Source organism: Ceratosolen solmsi, unplaced genomic scaffold, assembly GCF_000503995.2.
Source record: "Ceratosolen solmsi marchali unplaced genomic scaffold, CerSol_1.0 scaffold17, whole genome shotgun sequence".
Lineage (NCBI taxonomy): Eukaryota > Metazoa > Arthropoda > Insecta > Hymenoptera > Agaonidae > Ceratosolen > Ceratosolen solmsi.
The window spans coordinates 417,550-436,665 of record NW_011948445.1 but is presented as its reverse complement, the minus strand read 5'-3'; the positions used below and the strand labels follow the sequence as shown (position 1 = coordinate 436,665).

General features: G+C 22.4%; 3 protein-coding genes across 3 annotated transcripts in view; 1 reads left to right on the top strand and 2 right to left on the bottom strand.

Annotated features, from left to right (window-relative positions):
• shot (dystonin-like protein short stop) overlaps positions 1-7,493 on the top strand; it is a 69,813-nt gene extending 62,320 nt beyond the window's left edge. Inside the window, exons 30-39 of the mRNA XM_011504469.1 lie at positions 20-249; positions 322-439; positions 2,056-2,195; positions 4,726-4,885; positions 4,972-4,991; positions 5,179-5,374; positions 5,576-5,750; positions 6,122-6,184; positions 6,635-6,754; positions 7,279-7,493. Coding sequence (XP_011502771.1) covers positions 20-249; positions 322-439; positions 2,056-2,195; positions 4,726-4,885; positions 4,972-4,991; positions 5,179-5,374; positions 5,576-5,750; positions 6,122-6,184; positions 6,635-6,754; positions 7,279-7,438 — 1,382 coding nt within the window. The 3' untranslated portion in view covers positions 7,439-7,493. The remainder of the gene's footprint in view (positions 1-19; positions 250-321; positions 440-2,055; positions 2,196-4,725; positions 4,886-4,971; positions 4,992-5,178; positions 5,375-5,575; positions 5,751-6,121; positions 6,185-6,634; positions 6,755-7,278) is intronic.
• Positions 7,494-12,297: 4,804 nt separating this feature from the next.
• On the bottom strand, positions 12,298-13,344 carry Dpm1 (Dolichyl-phosphate mannosyltransferase subunit 1). Its single transcript, XM_011504412.1, has 4 exons — positions 13,214-13,344; positions 12,942-13,152; positions 12,675-12,865; positions 12,298-12,522 (listed from the first exon to the last, which is right to left on the bottom strand). The coding sequence occupies exons 1-4, from the start codon at positions 13,342-13,344 to the stop codon at positions 12,303-12,305; spliced, it is 753 nt and encodes a 250-aa protein (XP_011502714.1). The 3' UTR covers positions 12,298-12,302.
• A 2,928-nt stretch (positions 13,345-16,272) lies between these two features.
• Positions 16,273-19,116, bottom strand: LOC105366095 (bis(5'-adenosyl)-triphosphatase enpp4). Its single transcript, XM_011504411.1, has 8 exons — positions 19,027-19,116; positions 18,322-18,568; positions 18,147-18,245; positions 17,470-17,833; positions 17,139-17,348; positions 16,822-17,070; positions 16,616-16,712; positions 16,273-16,433 (listed from the first exon to the last, which is right to left on the bottom strand). Exons 1-8 carry the CDS (start codon positions 19,068-19,070, stop codon positions 16,418-16,420), a joined length of 1,326 nt encoding a protein of 441 aa, XP_011502713.1. The 5' UTR covers positions 19,071-19,116; the 3' UTR covers positions 16,273-16,417.

Genomic DNA, 19,116 nt, shown 5'->3' with positions numbered 1-19,116 from the left:
ACAATGTCATTAATTATAGAATTTGACACATCTCGTATGGAAATGGGCGCTGTTGCTGATTTATTCGATCGTCATAGTGAAGGTCTTATTGATTGGAAGGAATTCATAGCAGCTTTGAGGCCTGATTGGGAAGAAAGACGCACATATAATGATACTGATAAAATTCACGATGAAGTTAAACGTTTAGTGATGCTATGTACATGCCGACAAAAATTTAGAGTATTTCAAGTAGGAGAAGGAAAATATAGGGTATGTAAAAAAACATTTATTAATTTAGCTATTTATATTTTAATATTTTCTTATGTAAATATTTATATTCAGTTTGGCGATAGTCAGAAACTTCGATTAGTTAGAATTTTACGCTCAACTGTTATGGTTCGAGTTGGAGGTGGATGGGTTGCTCTAGACGAATTTCTTTTAAAAAATGATCCATGTCGCGGTAAGTTTACAATTTATTTTTTAATCCTAATTGTAATTTATACTAAAATAGATTATAACAATTAAATTTATAACTTTATCATACAATTTTATGATCTTTTATTTGCTTATTTTAAATTATCTATATACTATAAATAATTTATCCTTTTTTTAGATATTAAATGGAATATTTTATTTATTTAATAATATATATTTTTTACATTCATCAATTATTTTCTAGAATCATACATTACTTTATTATAATTAGTTCAGCTATTTCCACCCTATTTAAAAATACTAAATTTATTAAATAAAGTCTAAAAAATTTTACTTAAATAAAATAAAAAATTGTAAAATTAATTTAATTAATATTCTTAATCTCAACTCCTGAGGTAACTAAAATGTGATTAACTAAATAGCTAGTTGTATCGTGAATAACAAGGTAAATACTGATGATAATGTGTATTCGCTTTTATTGCTTCTGCTTAGTTTGTAGTTAACATCATATAAGACAATATAATTTAAATTTTGTTTCTTTTATGTTACTTTTTATACTGTATAGAAATAAAAATTTAGTATATAATAAAATTAAAAAACGGTTAATGCAATATCGTATAATATAAATAAAATATTGGTGAACTTAATAACAATGCTAGCTAAATATCTTATTTTATTTCTTTTTTATATTTACTGTGCTGAAAACTGTTTTGTTATTTTCAATTAATCATCTCTATTATTCACTTAAATTATAAATTTTTTTAATACCAATGTCAGATGCTAATAAATGAGTCACTTAAGAGTTGGTGTCCACTTAGTGAAACTTGCATACATAATAACTTTAACTCAGTTTTAATCTGCCTATGAATCTCTACTGTTTAATTAATTTTATGTTAATTTTTATTAAAATTTGAAATTACTTTATATAATATAGAATCCATATTTTTTATTTTTAAATTATTGTCTTACCTTATTTATAATCAATTTACAAAGTTGTCATTTTATTTATTTTATATTTAATAACAATTATTTTAATTATTTAAATAAATAATTAAAATGTGTATGAACAAAAAATTCAATTTTCAATATATTTCTTTTAATAAAATTTTGTTTTATAAAATGGTTATGTAAATTTTGTATTTGTGGTGTGATGAGTTTTATAAAATTTATAAGAGAAATAGATTTTTCATTCTTACAGTATATGTATTAAATTAATATTTTTATTTATTAATATAAGAGCACTTATTAAAATTATTGAGCAACAGTAACTAATTCGTTAATATTAATGTCTTTGCTGTTCACTGTGTAATAATAAACTGAGTTATGAAACCCATTTATACAATATATATATATTGTACCAATTATTTCTATTTTTAAATAATTTTATGATGAGCTATAAAAAATATTTACGTAATTTTATTTCGCTTTATAAATTATTTTCAATGAAATTTTTGTTCTTGTAAATGTATTTTGTCATATATATGGATACGTATGTATATGTGTATATTTGCATATTAAAATTTTGCCTTATATTTTATTATTTTATGTATACAATTCTTATTGAGATTGTTTTCGAAAAATTCCTGCATCTCCCTTTTAATGCTTCCCGACTAACTGCGTGCACGTAACCTTGAATATTAGCCAAAGGAAGAACGAATATTGAGCTGAGAGAACAATTTATACTGGCGGACGGGGTGAGCCAATCTATGACAGCCTTCAGGTCCAAACCAAACCCCACTTCCGCACGCAACCAATTGTCGTCGGCTGGACCGATTACTAAGGTAAAGGCCTTTTAACACCAACCTTTCATTTTAGTTTATTTTTTATTCATTCATTTAAAATATTCATGAAAATTTTTCTTTTGCAATATTTTGGAAATATCTTTTATCTTATACAGTATTCTTTGTTATGATTTTAATGTATCTACTCGTTACCAAAAGATTTGAATGATATGTTTTTCTTTTTTAAGTTTTTTTTCGTTAAGTAGTTTAATCTTCTTTTTATCTACTTGTTATCATCAATACAAATTTAGCTTATTACCTATGTATAATATATAATTGTGTAAATTATATATAATATCCAACTGTGTAATTTATACAACATAATGTATAAATTAATTTTAATAATTATATAATTTTAATAAAAAATGTCCCTATGCATTATAATTATAAAATAAAAATATTAGTATTTTATTCCTGGAAAATTTATCAAATAATTTATACACAAATATAAATTTCCTTTATTATTTAAACATGTATTAAAATTGTTGAAAATAATTATATTAAAATTAAATACATAGCTGAAATGATTCCATAATAAAATCTCTATTCTCTGATCATGTAAATAATTCTTAGTTGGTTCATTTTATTTGTTTTATGCAATTGGAATTAAAAAATTTTTTTTTATTATTAAAGTAATCATTAATACATATTTTCTTTCTTATTTTTTTTTTGGATTTGAAAATACGTAATTGACTTTTTATTTATCATTTGTAGCTGATATATAATTTTTTTATTTCAAGTTTGAAAACATGTAATTTTGACCATAAAATATCATATAAAAAATAAATCTTCGTATGATTATGGTAAGTACAAGTATATATAATAAGGACCACTTATAAGCTTAAGGTTATACAGCAGTGTACGTGGAATTTCTTTGATTGTAGATGCTTTTTTCTTATTTATATTCACGCTGAAGCTACAATTTTAATTTTTCTTCTATAAATCGCACTTTTGACTACTTTATGTGAAAATATAAATTATCCATAGCAAGGCATACTTAGAAAAAATTTATTTCAATAGTTTAAGGATGAAGCATATAAAGCAAATAATTGCTTTGCGATATACATACCTCAGGAGATGTGATTTTTGTCATCAGAAGTTTTCCATAAATCGTTGATTTCATGTTTATAAAAAGATTATAAGATTTAGTTTTACTAATTCAATTGTCTTTTTTTTGAGATTACTGAAATAAAACGGTTTATTTGTAATAATCTTTTTAGTAAACGATTGAATCCTTGAATTCAAATAATTGTTGGTACATAAGGGCGATAAGAGAAATTTTAGCTAAAAAATTAGTTGTTACTAACAATATTGATTTGCGGTATAGCGGAGGAGTTTATGAGTCAACTGATGCCGATTTTTGAGAGTTTGAGGCAAAAAGAGGATCTTCCATGTTCGTATCCTCTCCACATGCACGCTCCCTCTTATCATTGGGTAAATAATAAGAATATCTTCATTTTTCTGCTTCTTCGTTATCTGTTGATGCCAAACCAAAATATAGTATACTTTTTTTGCACTCTATATGCTTTCCATGTTTGCTTTGTTATATTTTTGTTATAGTAAGATAAATGTAATTGATTATATCGTATATGTTAGGGAAAAATGGTTAGTATTATTAAATAACTCAAAAAATTTAAAGCCAATTTGTTTAATATTAAGACTGATATAAATTATAATTTTTGTTCAATATTGATATAAATAATTATTGTATAATTTTTAACTTGAAATTATGCATTGAGTTATTAATAACTTTTCATTTAATTAATATAAACATTATTTGTTATTATTTCTTTTTACACTATTCTAAAATAATGTTTTATAATGTAAGTAACTTAAAATTAAGAAAAAATGTTAAATAGATATTAAGATAGCTTTGTTAATTTTGAGTAAAATAAAATAAGAGTAAACAATTTTAATATAATAAATTCTGTTAAATAAGTACACAGTGGCATTTATTAAAGGTATTTGAAGTCATAAAATAATTATCAATTTTGACAATTGTTTAAATATATTTGCATGTTTTTAATATTTAATTATGCTACGTGCTGTGTTTGCCAGTTTAATTCTGAAGATACATGAAATAAACTATGTATTTCTGTATTATCTACATTTAAAAAAAATAAAATTTTAACAATTAAAAATATTATCTTCATTCAAATAGCAATTCGTAATTTGCTTATTGTAGCATTCAAGTTGTTCCGTTAATAAATTAAATAGTATTTGTCATAATAATAAATAAGGTTGAAGTGTCAAATGCTAGGAGGAATTGGTATGTATGTAATTAGTGTTAGCTATATTGCTATTCTGTTACTTAGATGCTATTTAAAAAAATTTTTAATCAATAGTAATGCTAATATTTCGAGTTTTATATTAAATACTAAATAAGGTTATCAAAATATAAGAATATATGGCCATACAAAAAAATTATTGGCTTATGAATTAAACATAAGTTTTCCTTCTAAATCAAGTATTTATAGCATAACATAAATGTTTTTATTAATTACAAAGCCACTTTTTTAAAAATGTGTAGGTGAGAGAACGTAGTGCTCGAAGTTTACCAATGGGACAAATGAGAACTTCACGGACATCATTGAATGTTGGTGCATCTGACAGCCTTAGTGATAACGAAAGTTCTTTTCGTATTTCATCCAGGAAAATAAACACATCTTATAAACATACTTTAACACCAGGTGAGAATAATTTGGGTTACGATGAAACATAATAAATTAATTCAAAAATTTTATCACTATCCATATATATACATATATTTGATTAGGAATGCAAGCATTGTACATTGTTCTTGGATTAAATATATTTTTAAATAAATGTTATTATAGAAATAGAATATGTAGAATAGAAAAACATTTTTCAAGAAAAAAATTTATTTCATTAAAATAAATGATTATTAATTATTTATCAAGATGGTCAAATTATCTGATTTTCGTCTAAAAATTAATCAGAACAAGTATTAAAAATGTTATTGTTACACATACACTATATATTTTATATATTGTCATTCGTGAACTTAGGAATGATAAAAGCATTGATACAATGTTTAATTATAGGAGGTAGTCATCCTTCTAGCAGATCAACAAGTCGACCAACTAGTAGACCAACATCACAACAAGGCAGCAAACCATCTAGTCGATACGGTTCAACGCAATCGTTAGATAGTACTGGTAATTTATATGTGATTAAATAGACGCATCATTTTAGAATTATATAGTATTAGATTCAAATAATTTATAATTAAGATTAACTATTTAAAAAGATATATTTTGTGTAATATTATACGAATGAATTTGAAATTTTTATGTATATAATAAGTCAATTTCAGCAATTATTGAAATTCATTAAATTACTACATTGATTTAATACAGATGATCCAAGTATTCCAAGTCGCATTCCAAGAAGAATGAGTGGAAATACATCTGTTTCTAGTCGACGTAATAGTGTATCCAATAAAAGACTAACTATTTCTAATGCGAATGGTTCTATTTCTCGACCACGTACTCCAACTGATTTAGGCAGTCCCACCAGTGGTACACTTTCCAGGTTTGTTTTAAAACCTATAATTATTTTGTGGTTTGGTTTGTGGTATAATTATATGGTGCAATAAAAATTTAAAGTAAGAATCAATTTTTTTGTCTATGTAAATAAATATTCACATAAGTTAATACAAATTATTATTAAAAATATTTAACTGTAACATAAATTTTATGTTTTAAAATTAAAGTGCATTAGAAAAATTTTTAAATATTAATTTTTTTAATGCAAAGTTAAAAAAATTTTTTTTAACTAAAAGCAATATATCTTACTTAAAAGATTATTTTAGATTTTGATAAAATAACATTCATAAAGTTTGAAACTAATTATATATTTATAATTTATGATTAAATTATAATTGATGTTCAAATGTCTTTTAGGTTAAGTGCAATGAATCGAGCTTCAAGTATACCAACTCTGACAGGTGTTGGAACATCAATTAGGTAAAATAGTATTAACCATTTAATTTAATATTACTAATTTAATTAAATTTCTTTCTGTGTTATATAATATCCATTACATTTTTAATTTACTACCAAGATTTTTAGTATATTTTTATGATATTATTCAGTTAATACTTGAATACGAAAGTGTTCCTTTAGATTATAAATTGTAAACTCTAATTATTAAATTATTATAGACTTGACAACAAAAAAAATACAAATATAATGTGTAGAAATTGTATTAACATGCATAGAGTGAAAAAGGTTTTATTTATATATACAATGATTGCTTTGTAATACTGGTGGTGGATTTAATATCAATCATTTTATTTTTTATCATAATTGTTATTAATACTAGTATATCAAGTTAATTAGCTTGGTTTAATATAAAATTCAACTTTATTAAAATTTGCCCCACAATGTACTGATTTATTAATGGCAATGGTTTAGTCGATCACAGATTCCTGTGTGTGTGAAGACAGAGATAAAATCTCCCCAATCTACAATCAGTAATATATCCACTCATTCAGTGCAAAGTAACCAATCAACCATTTCTACTGATTCTACTGGGTATGCTGGCATGATTGACTCTTATAAGTTTTACAGGATTATTAAATAATTTATTTATCTGTTAATCAGGATAAAATATGACTTGAAAAATATCCCTTTATGATTCTTTAAAAAATTAATCTAAATTATACTGTTTCGATAAAATTTTGTAATGCTTTTTCTTCATATTTCAATAAATCCTACTAATATAATTTACAGCTATATTTGTAATATTGTTCTAATATTGCACTGTATTGAATAGTTAATCTGCATTTAATATTATTTCTTTTGTTTTAATAATTAAATTTTAACTAACCCATTCATTGTAAATATTAGGAGCAGTTCTCATACAAGTTCAACAACTAATATACCAATGGCTACTAAACAAATTAGATAATAAAATAACTGTTTACTGTTGCTTTACCAATCAAATTAATAATGATGCTTCTTGTAACTAATATTTAATGTTAAAGTTATATTATAATCTTATAATTATTTAATGCTTATATAAAATCTTGATTACTAATTTTAATTAATTGCACTAGAACAAGAACACCATCGAGTGGTACAAGTACGCCTTTACCTCCAGTTTCAAAGCTGACTAGAAAACCATCCGGAGCATCTGATACCTCTATGTCAATATCGATTCAAAGAAAAGGAAAACAGCCTACACCAATAGAACAAAGAGCTCCATTTAGATTGTAATATTAATCTCAAATTATATAAATGAACAATTTAAATTAGAAAAGTATTGTTAGAATATAACATAATAAAAGTTATTAGTTTAAAATTAAATATAATGCTTAAATTTTGTTAAATTTTATTATCTTAAAGTTAATATACTACATTGATGGTTAATAATTATAATATATTTAAAAAAAAAGCTGAAAAATGTAATTTTTTTCGAATTGCATTAGAATCACTTTATTTTTGATGTGTCTAACAATGGTAATAAAAATTTTCAATTGAATAGTTTTAAAAAGAACTTTGTATTTAACAGACAATTATTAAAGTATCTTAATTTATTTGTTATCAATAAAATAAATTCTAGATTTAGAAAAGAATACAAAATAAATAATTCAGAGAAGCGTTATTTGTAAAAGGATATGACCAGAGAAATTCATTGGTAAGCAATTTAATCTATTAACGTAATTGAGAATATTTCACTTTGAGATTAATATTAGAAAAAATATTAATGAATAGTAATCTGTAATATCACAGCTATCTTTATAGGCTGTATGTGGAAGCTGTTAATTTTAATTTAATCCTAAATTGTATTTTTAGATTTCTATGGAAATGGTCATTATCCTTATTTCATTCCTTTTGTAATTTGTTTAATATACAAAATTAGATTATTGTGTATACATAAATGAGAACTGTAACGTAATATGATAATGAATTGATTCATTCTTATAAAATATACATATAAAGATTTATTAAGTTTGTATTAATAATTTTTCCAACATTACAATATATACAAATAGAGGAAGCAAAAAAGGGTTTATTATTAATAATCAGTTGATACAAAAAGACAAAAATTTAATTCTTTAGAAAAAACATTAATTTGTTTTTATTTTTAGCCTGTAATATTTTAAACTGTATTTATACTTACGTAAGACAGGAAAAGCCTGAAAATGTTTATATATACTATAATAAAAAACAATATAACAATGTTTTTAATTGGTTAATAATTTTTTATATTGATTAGGCAAAAATTTAAAAAATTAATTTCAACAAAAGATATAATATTTTCTAAAAAATAATTTTTTTTATAAAATAATTTAAATTAACATTTTTTACATAAAGAAATAACACGATATTGTGATCACTTATAAAAATATTTAAAAGTTATTATTTAATTATTATTATTTAATATATAAAGAATTACAAATTTTATGTAATAACTACATAATAAATTAATTTATATATTATTCATATTAAAATGTCAACATAATCCAGTTACTTTTTAAAATTGTAAAAGATGTATAAGGTTAATGTTTATATTTTTTACCATTGAATTTTGTAAATAATATATGATGAATAAATATTGAATCATATATTAAAATAAAATTTTGTATTACATAATTTATATATTTATAAATGTAATAGAATCATGAGTTACATTTTACTAATTAAAACTATCATTTATTTTTATTTTTTTCAATAAAATATAAAATTAATTTGATGTATTTAATACCATCCAGTTTTTTAAATATCTTAAGTTTTTCAATGCATATTTATTTTTCTTGCTAATTGAATAAAAATAAATAAAAGGCACGATGTATAAGTATATGTATAATTTTGTAACAAATATAAATTTTTAAATAATATCTATATCCAACTATTATTCGAACTAAATATGTACATATTATATTAAGATAAAACTGCAAGTAACGGAAATACAGTAAATTTAAATATAATGCACTTTCATTTGTATATTCAGTGCTCAGATTATGAAACTAATATAAAAATTATAAAACTAATAAGTTAGCCTTTTATGTTTTTATGCAGTAAATCGAATATTCTAGTTGAAGAATGAATACTCACCAAGCTGTGGAAACTCAAGACACGAAATGGTTCTCCAAATTTCATCTTTTAAAATTTTATTATCTAAGGATAAACTATCCTAATCGCTGTGTAATGCATAAAAGGTACTAATCATTTATTATTTGTAGAAAACGATATTGATTTTTCGAAAATTTTAGTTATACAATATTTTTGTTCATTACATAGTTGGTGAATCAGTAAAAATGTTTTCGTGAATGATTTTCTAAATTTTTGGGTTTAAATAATTAGGTAACTTTTAATAAAATTATAAAACGTTATATCTTTGATACAACAATCAAATTAAACAAATAACATTGTAGCTAAATAATGTAATTTAACCAAATGATGTTAACTTTATAAAATGTTGAGTCGAGTGATTGATAGTTGCGTGTATTCATTTGTAATTTAAATATATTTAAGTCATTATTGTTGGTGCATATATTACTATAAATTTCTTTGATTTGATCTTAAAGTGAATTTTAAATGAATCCATAGTTTGTGAATAGTATATAAAATTGAGTTGATTATTGATGATTTTTGTTATGGGTTAAGGTGTAAAAATAAATCCAAACCAACAAGTTGATGTCTTTGTCAAGGCGTATATTATTGAACTTCTTTAATGAAAGGGAAGTTTATTATTTGTGTTTAATGCTTAGGATTATCCTTTGATATCATACTCCAAATACTACAGCGAACACAAACTTCTCAAATTTAATACTATAAGTTGTTCTAACTGTTGTGAACTTACTATTCATATATACATATTTGTAAATTGCCTAATTCTGTGTTCATTATCAAGTATGTGAAAGTATGTGATTTTCAATCAATACACTCCAAGGAATGAGTTATATATTATTTTTAATATCTTGAAATAGATTGTTATTTTGTTAATTAATCTATGTTTCAGTTGCATGGGTTTTTGGATGTTATAAATAAAATAAATATGATACAATAATTTACATATGCACTAGTATTAATATATCTGTACTATAAAATGCAATTTTCAATTGTTATTCAATTAAATAATTTTTACAATTTTATTTGTGATATAATTCAATATACGCTTGTTCGATAGCTTTATAATAATTTACCACCAACCCTAGCGGTTGCTTGGGAAGGACTTAAGTGGAAAGGCTTTAATTTAATACAGTGTATGCTTTTTCGTTAAATATGGTTTATTATGGTTAATTTACAATTACATTATTGTTGTGGTGGAAGGGTATATGCTATGTTCGATCATTATGATGCAGTTGCTTGGAACTGATTGTGTGGTGAACAGGTTACCTACACAAGATATTCCTTGAGGTTAGTGATGATGTTGATCTTGTAAGTTGATCAGCAACTGATTATGCACACTTTTTATTAGTGAGTATGGTTTTCTATGTTAATGATAGCCTTTGCTAATCTTGTAAGGATTAGCAACAATTGTGCATATTTCTGGTATACGTATGTCTTATGTTATTAATAATAGCTTTTGCTAATCTTGTAAGGATTAACGATTCTGCCTTAGATTCGGATTACTCACAGAGATACAGTAGCCTTGACCTGATCCGTATGATGGAGATGATTTGTTGCTGATTTTGTAAGGATTAGCAATGATTATGCACACTCTTTATTCGGAAGTACGTCTTGTGTAGTCTGGCGTTTTCTTGATATGAAAGAGATGGTTTCAACATTTTATTTATTTTATCAATTAACCTGCAAATAACCTTTTATTTGCAGCACAAGAAAATTAACGCGTCTTCCTTCCATGGCGTCCCCAGTAATAGAACTTGTTTGAAGGCGGCCCTGCTAAGACAGAGAGCTTGCTCGTCGCGTGCCTCCCATAAATAACCACTGGATTAAATTTAAATTAAATATACGTTGATATTTTTACCAGAAATGATATTCTCGGAATTTATAACAATTGGAATATTCTCTAAAATGATATTCGCGAGATTCTCGGATTCTGGAACAACGCTATTTAATAATTAGTTCTATTTATATTATAAATGGGACCTAACCATTAATTTTGTATATTAATATATTAGATTCTTTAGAAAAATTTAAATAATCATTAAAACTAATAATTTTGTTTTTATAATTTAATTGGCAATATAGGTAAATTTAATTTTTAATTAGTATTTTGTAGTGAAGTATGTTAAAATTGTAATATTAGATTGTAATATAGATTGAATTAAACATGGCCCAAAAGCAAAGAAATAGGTATGTGGAGTTATCAACCAAAGTATGCTGACATAATACGAGTAAAAATAGTAGCAAAACTTGTATTAGATTGAAGTCATAAATATCTGTATGAATACCTGCATCAAGAAAGATCTGGATACATAACCAGTTAGAGGAGAAATAATAAATTCAAGAATGTTAATCATTCAACATGCAACATAAATTATATAAAAGAAAATTCAATAAAATAAAATAAAATATAATTTAATAAAAAAAAGTTCAATATTTTCAAATAAAACATCAATGTATAAATTTAAATTATTTTATTAATCTAAATAAAATAAATATTTGTCAATTTTTTGAAAATTTTTGTCAATAAAATATAATCACATATAAATTAAAATTGATTATATTTATGTAAAAAGTTGTGTAGATAAATAAAGCTTTAATAGTTTTTCAGATAGTATTAAGATGAAAACTAGATTATACAGACTGTAGGAATAATTGAAAATAGCTGAATACGAATTTAATAGACTAGAAAATACGGTAGTCTTATATACTTGATATACATAAAGCAAGGAAGATCTTCACTTTCTGCAATGATTATGTCAGTGTTATCTTATTAATTAATTATATTACAATATATTATTATTAATATTATATTATATTATTAATTAATTATATTACAATATTTATTTTAGAACTATATGTGGATGTCTAAGACTATTTGACAAATAACTTACTATTATTTTCATATATTTAAATTTTGTAGTTAATTAGCTACAATGAAAGAATGAAAATATATTTATTATGTATTTATAATAAGAATTTATTATAAAATATAACAGTTTTTATATTAAATTGTTGCAAATAAATACAAAAGGCCTTTGATAAATTGAATAATTTCAGAACTACCTAATTTTGATTCTCCATAAACACGGTCAACAAATGAAATTGGTACTTCACCAATAGTATAATATAATTGTCTTGCTCTCACTATAATTTCCATTTGAAAGACATAACCTTTTGATACAGAAGATTTGATTAATTCTTCCAAGACGTTTTTCTTGTACAATCTTAAAATTGAAAAGAAATATTTTAATGTATTTTAATATTTTCCTATATTATAAATATATGAATAATTAAAAAAGAGATTAATAATATTATTGATCGATTAACTCAAAAACTGTAGAATTATAAATTTATAAATTATATATAAAGTTCTTACCTAAAACTTCCAGTTAAATCAGTAACTCCTGGTCTTAACATAATTTGAGTTATGAAATTTGCTCCACGGCTAATAAGTTTTCTTCTAAAATCCCATCCATAAACTCCACCTTTTCCACAATATCTTGTACCAGTTACAATATCATAATCATATAATTTTTGTTTTTTAATCATTCTTGGGATAAACTTAGGCTAATTGTTACAAAACCATTTTTAAAACTATAAAATAATTGAAACAACATTAAAGAAATACAAAAAATAGACTTACATGATGAGATAAATCAGCATCCATTATAACAATAAAACTACCAGTTGAATATTTAATTCCATGTATATATGCTGTTCCAAGTCCCATTTTTTTTGTTCTAGGTCTTAAAACAATTTTATCTTTTCCATATAAATTTTGAAGCTGGATTGCCATAGCAAAAGTTCCATCAGGTGAACCGTCATCAATGACAATTATTTCATACTGTAAATTTCTAAAAAAATATAGTTAAAACACCTTATAATATAATTCACAAAGAACAAAAATATACTTACGATTCATCCATATATTTAATAATAAGCCATATTATAATTGGTAAATTTTCTACTTCATTATACGTTGGTAAAAGTATAGAATATTTATTATATTTAATTTGTTTACTGATATCTTTTATTGATGAATTCATTTCTTTATTTAATAAATATTAGAAGTTCTGTGAAACATTTATATTTTTTCTATTATTTTTTTACAATATATTGAGTTATTAAGTCAAATCAACAAAAATAATTGTATCATAGATATAAACGGAAATCATCAACAAAATGAATTAGATGTCTTATTCAATTCATTTTCGCTGAATTTCAGATTTATTATTCCAATATATTGCAGCTTTTTCCAAAATAAAATAATTACAAAAATATAATTACTTTGTACTTTTAAAATATATGATTTCGAAAATATAAAAGGTATATTATACAATATAATAAAAAATAAATTTAAATGTCTGAAGTACAAATATAAATTCTGATGCACTTTCAGTATACCAAATCATATTGTATATCATGGATAATAATTCTAATTATTTCCAGATAATAAGTAATAATTTAATTTATTAAAATTGTACTTCAAATTAAAAATGATTAGAGTAGATTTCATCATTATGATAAAATACCTATTATTAGAGAGTATTAAATTCGAAACACGGAATTTTAAACAAATTAATTTAATGTTTAAAAGTTGACCTATAATTAATTTAATTATATAAAAATACAATAGCTAATTTCCATAAATGAATTAAAATAATTATAACATAAGTATATTTTTGTGTTTTTAAAATATATGGGAAATTAATACTTTTTAGATTTTTCAATAGTTTTAAATATAATACTAACATTTTTCGTATTTTTATTACTACAAATTTAGCATATTATTAATCTATATTTATCTCAAACTGCAGCACTATTTAGTACCACATAGCTTTGTTGAAATATTGTAATCGACCCATTACACATAAATACGATATTAAAAATGTTGTTATTTAATTGTTCGTATTTTAGATTAAATTTAATTTATTGTCCCGGAAAATATTAAGATAAATTTGTTTTTATAATTAATAAAAAAAAACGAATTTAACCTAAAAATTATAATATATACATGCATGATAAATGCTGATTACTACAAATTTTACGTAAACATAGTATGATTTACCAGTTTAAATCAATTTTTATAAAAACAAAATATGCATATGAAATATTTATTTTTAAATATTCAAAAGACTAATTAAATAAATATGCATCTAATTATCTTCTTTAATTTTGTGATTGTAACGGTCTTATATTTTTAAAAAAATCATAAAATTTCATCTGTCCCTAAATTTCAATGTAATAACTCGTAAAATTATTCTAATGTATTAACAAAATAATATTGACAGTACGATACATTTTTTAAATTTTAATTTTGTTTACTTCACTTTGTAATAATGTAAATTTATTTGTTTTTATTTATCACTGACAAAGTTATATAATCTCAATAAATGTTCAAAAAATCTTTCATTATAATCACATCATTGAAAACTAAATTTAAACTGTAATTGTGCATACCTCAAATATATATTAGCTATGTTCCTGTTGATTTTATTGAAAAATGTTGATATGTAAAAAAGTGATTTACACCATAAAAAAATTTTAATTTTCATAAATGTATAAACTGTAATGATTCTTTAAAAATCTTCAAAATTTATACATATCATTTATAAAAAAAATTTTACGAATTCTTGACAATGTGTTACTTTCAATTTCGTTAAAGAAAGAATGAGGAATAAAGATAAAAGGATATATATATCATGTTGCCAATGTATGCATCTTATTATATAGGAGAGATAATCATAAAAATAACTAATATACAAGATTCTTAACAAGCAAATAGTCAAGAGAGGCAAAGAAGGTAAGAGAAACAGTACAAATTAAGCGCATTTATCGGATATGAAGCTGATAACAAGTGAAAGAGGAAGATAGATAATGGCGGTTAAATCAAACATTTGTAATCATGTACAACATATAAAATATCTGTTTTTAAGACTATAAGAAGATGCGCACTCATTTCTAATCGTTTAAAGTCGATGAACTTTCTTTGTTTATAATAATATTCATCGACGTATCAGAATTAATTATGAATAAATCTATGAAACTAAATACATATATGAGTTGATATACAATTATGAATTACAATTAATATAAATTACACTGTTAAATGAAATCGTATTTAATTAGTCACTTGATTTGTGAAATGCTTAAGAGATACAATTATAATTATTGAGAAATAAGTGAAATAATGTACAATTCATACAACCACTACTTTGTATATTTCTCGATTTTTGTTTCACAATTTACATGTTCACACATTTATTAATGTTTTCAATTTATCATTACCTAACTATTTTGAATATTCAATAATTTCATATTTCCAATAATCATGTATTTCTTTGGCAGTTATTAGATACAAAATTATATTGTGCCAATTTAAACTCTTTTCAAAACAATTTATTTGATTAATATCATTGATCTAATCACAGCCACCCTTAATTAAATTGTTCAAAATTTTCTATGGCTAAGTTTTGCACATGTTGGGATAATCTTGATTAACTATGAAAAGTATAATATAACTATAAAACTACAAAAATTAAACTATAAAAACTAAAAATTTGACCAATTGCTTTATTAAAACTTTATAGGTAAAAATGTATATTAATGCATTCTGATCGAAACATAAGATTCTTAAATTATATAAGTATTCAAGATTTTAACAATATCTTATCCAGTGATTAATTTATTCTTGTCTTATATTAATTTTTTTTATTAACCAAATAAAAGGAAATAAAAGGGATACTGATGGAATCAAAATGTAGATAAATTAATTGTATCCCATAGTTAACAACTGCTATATCAAATTTATTTTTTCGTTTTTTAATTTTGAAAAAGAATTAGTATTTTTGTCAATAAGAAAAATTGTTTTTGCAATTAAATATTTTTATTAAAAAATATATATTTCTATTACATAATATATTATTTTCTATTTTACTTGGATCAATTATACTTATCATAAATGATAGAATAGCTTCGGTAACCCCTCTATGTATATCTTAATAATTAATTATTATACAATTATAGTCTTGCAATGACGTATTATGGAATGTAAATTATAATAATATAGAACGATATTATTTATTGCAATATTGTAATACAAATGTTATTTGATCTTATTTAGGTTGATCTAGCTCTGAAAACAAGATGTAACAATTACTTTAGATTATTTAGCAGTGTAATTTTCAATTACTATATAAAAGCCATAATATAACTCATGATTAGTTATTATAAATTTTATTGTAACTTATTTTATGGATTGATACTAATAATTTAAATACTATAAGTTAAATTAGATATAACAGAATTATTACACACCTATATATGGTATTATATTTTTCAATATGTCGTTTTCTTAATAATATTAAATATAAAATTACAATTCCTAAAACTGATATAACAGCACCACCAATATCTATAATGTAATAACAAATAAATAAATGATCATGAATTTATTTGTGTATTACGGACTTCAAATTATGTATTAAAAATATATTCACCAAAATAAAAACCAGATTACTTACATACACTACTATAAAAAGTTTCTTTATAATTGTGTTTAGTTAAACATTTTTGTAAATCACCTAAAGTTCCATTTATATGATCACATTGAACATTAAGTATTTCACAAAATAGAGGTAATAAATCAATATTGTTAAAAGGCTGCATTTTACATTCTGCTTTAAAAGCAGGTCCTACACCAAAGAAAAAAGGATACATTTCTGAAGCATTGTTGTCATATCCATGAACACCAAATTCAGATTTTTCATTAACTATGAAAATTAAAATTGAATTTTATTTACTTTTAACAAAACTATATATTTATGTTATGTTTTAATACCTGTGATATTGAATTCCTTTTCATACCAAGGAAAATTATCATAAAATGTTTCAAATGCATATCCAGGCTTAGCAACAACAAGTATAGGCCCTACTCTTGTATTGTCAGAAAAATGATAGATTTTAGGTATTTCTTTTTTTAAATATACATTAAATTTCTTTGTACGTTTTGATGCTATACTTAAATTTGTATATATTAAAGTCTCTTTGCCTACAACATAATAAATAAATAATTAATAAATAAAATAAAATATATGAAAGTAAAAGAATCAAGTATTTTAAGTATATATTTATTATTGAATCAATTATATTAGAGATATTATATATATTACCAGCCTTAGGATAAATATTTGTTACTGGTGACAATCCTGCATATATATAATCAGATGGATTGATATAATTTGTTAAATTTATAATTCTATCTATTGTAACTGTAGACATTCCATGATCACTTAAATGTATAACATTTACATCATTTAATGATTTTTCTTTCAAAGTATCATGAAGATATTTTGTAATATTATCTAATTTCACTAAGACTTTATTGAAATTTGCATTATTAATACCAATTCCATGGCCATGAAAATCTGGTTCTTCAATATACAACATCCCAAAATTAATAGGAGTTTTAGGGTGATTAAACCAAGATATTAAAATATCTATTCTTTTTCTCCATGACACTGATATATTCCATGACTATGAAACAGATTCTGATAATGGATTAGTTTATAATTTATTAAAAAAATAAAACTATTTTTGTAATTAACATTTATTAATTTATTTAAAATATTTATTTAAAATTTAAAATTATTTAAAATATTCTTTAGAATTATTAATAAAATAAAATTATAAAATAACAGCATATTTATATTTAAATGATCAAGTATTTTTTCTTCTAATATATGCGCATAATACTTAAAAAATAATTATATTTTAAATAATTAATATATTGATTAATTAAAATTTTAAATTATGTTACAAACTATATCATAAAATTTAATAAACCTACTAATTCAAATGTAGGACTTGAACCATGATATTTAAAACCAATACCAGGCCACATCATAACACCACTATGCCTATTTCTATCACTATTTTCATTAAGAATCTAAATATTTATTATATATTAATACATGAATTTATATTGAAAAATATTTATTTTTAATTATATTCAAATAACAAACCCATATTGGAAGAATATTATTATTATAATTATACAATTCTTCTGAATACTTAATTATCCTTCCTGATTTTTTATCATAAAATTCACTGTCAATAACTCCATGAGATTCTACAAATAATCCTGTAGCTATTGTTTGATGATTTGGAAATGTTTTTGTTATAAAAACATTTTTCATATAATCAACATAAGTGTTGTTTCTTTTTAACATTTCGAGAAAAGGTGTCATATTTCTATCAAAATAATCATATCTAAAATAAAAATATAATGTGTAATATGATATATATACTAACTGACCAAATTATGTATATTTACTTACTAAAACAAAATTTTTATTAAATTGAATTACAAATAATTTTTCTAATTATTTTTCATATTTAATAAATAGTACTGGAATTAAAATAACTAATTCTGTAAAAATATTTCTATAACATATTCTTATTTTACTTTTATATTTTATAACTTATATATATTTTCATTTCTACTTTTAAATAATAGAATAATATTAAATAATTTACTTTGCTTAGATACATAGATTTTAATATAAATTTTCTTTGTATATTAAAAATTACGATATATATATATCAATTTTCATAATTTTAGTTCTTTTAATATATCGTATATAACTATAACTTATTGTAAGTTGTTATTTGTTATATTTTCCAATAAAAATATAAACATTATATGATTTAAATGAATTTTTACATACCTAAATGCATCATAAGATACAATCAATAGTTTTGGTATATGCATTAAAAAAGGTTTAGCACTAGTATGAAATACAAGTAATATAACCAAA

Excerpts from the sequence above, each read along its gene's own strand:
- Dpm1 (XM_011504412.1), bottom strand. The coding sequence starts at position 13,344 with ATGAATTCATCAATAAAAGATATCAGTAAACAAATTAAATATAATAAA. Across the intron at positions 13,153-13,213 it reads ATTAAATATATGGATGAATC|AAATTTACAGTATGAAATAA; the intron begins GTAAGTATATTT and ends ATATTTTTTTAG. Across the intron at positions 12,866-12,941 it reads ATGCTGATTTATCTCATCAT|CCTAAGTTTATCCCAAGAAT; the intron begins GTAAGTCTATTT and ends TGTAACAATTAG.
- LOC105366095 (XM_011504411.1), bottom strand. The coding sequence starts at position 19,070 with ATGCATATACCAAAACTATTGATTGTATCTTATGATGCATTTAG. Across the intron at positions 18,569-19,026 it reads GTATCTTATGATGCATTTAG|ATATGATTATTTTGATAGAA; the intron begins GTATGTAAAAAT and ends TTTTTATTTTAG. Across the intron at positions 18,246-18,321 it reads ATAATATTCTTCCAATATGG|ATTCTTAATGAAAATAGTGA; the intron begins GTTTGTTATTTG and ends ATAAATATTTAG.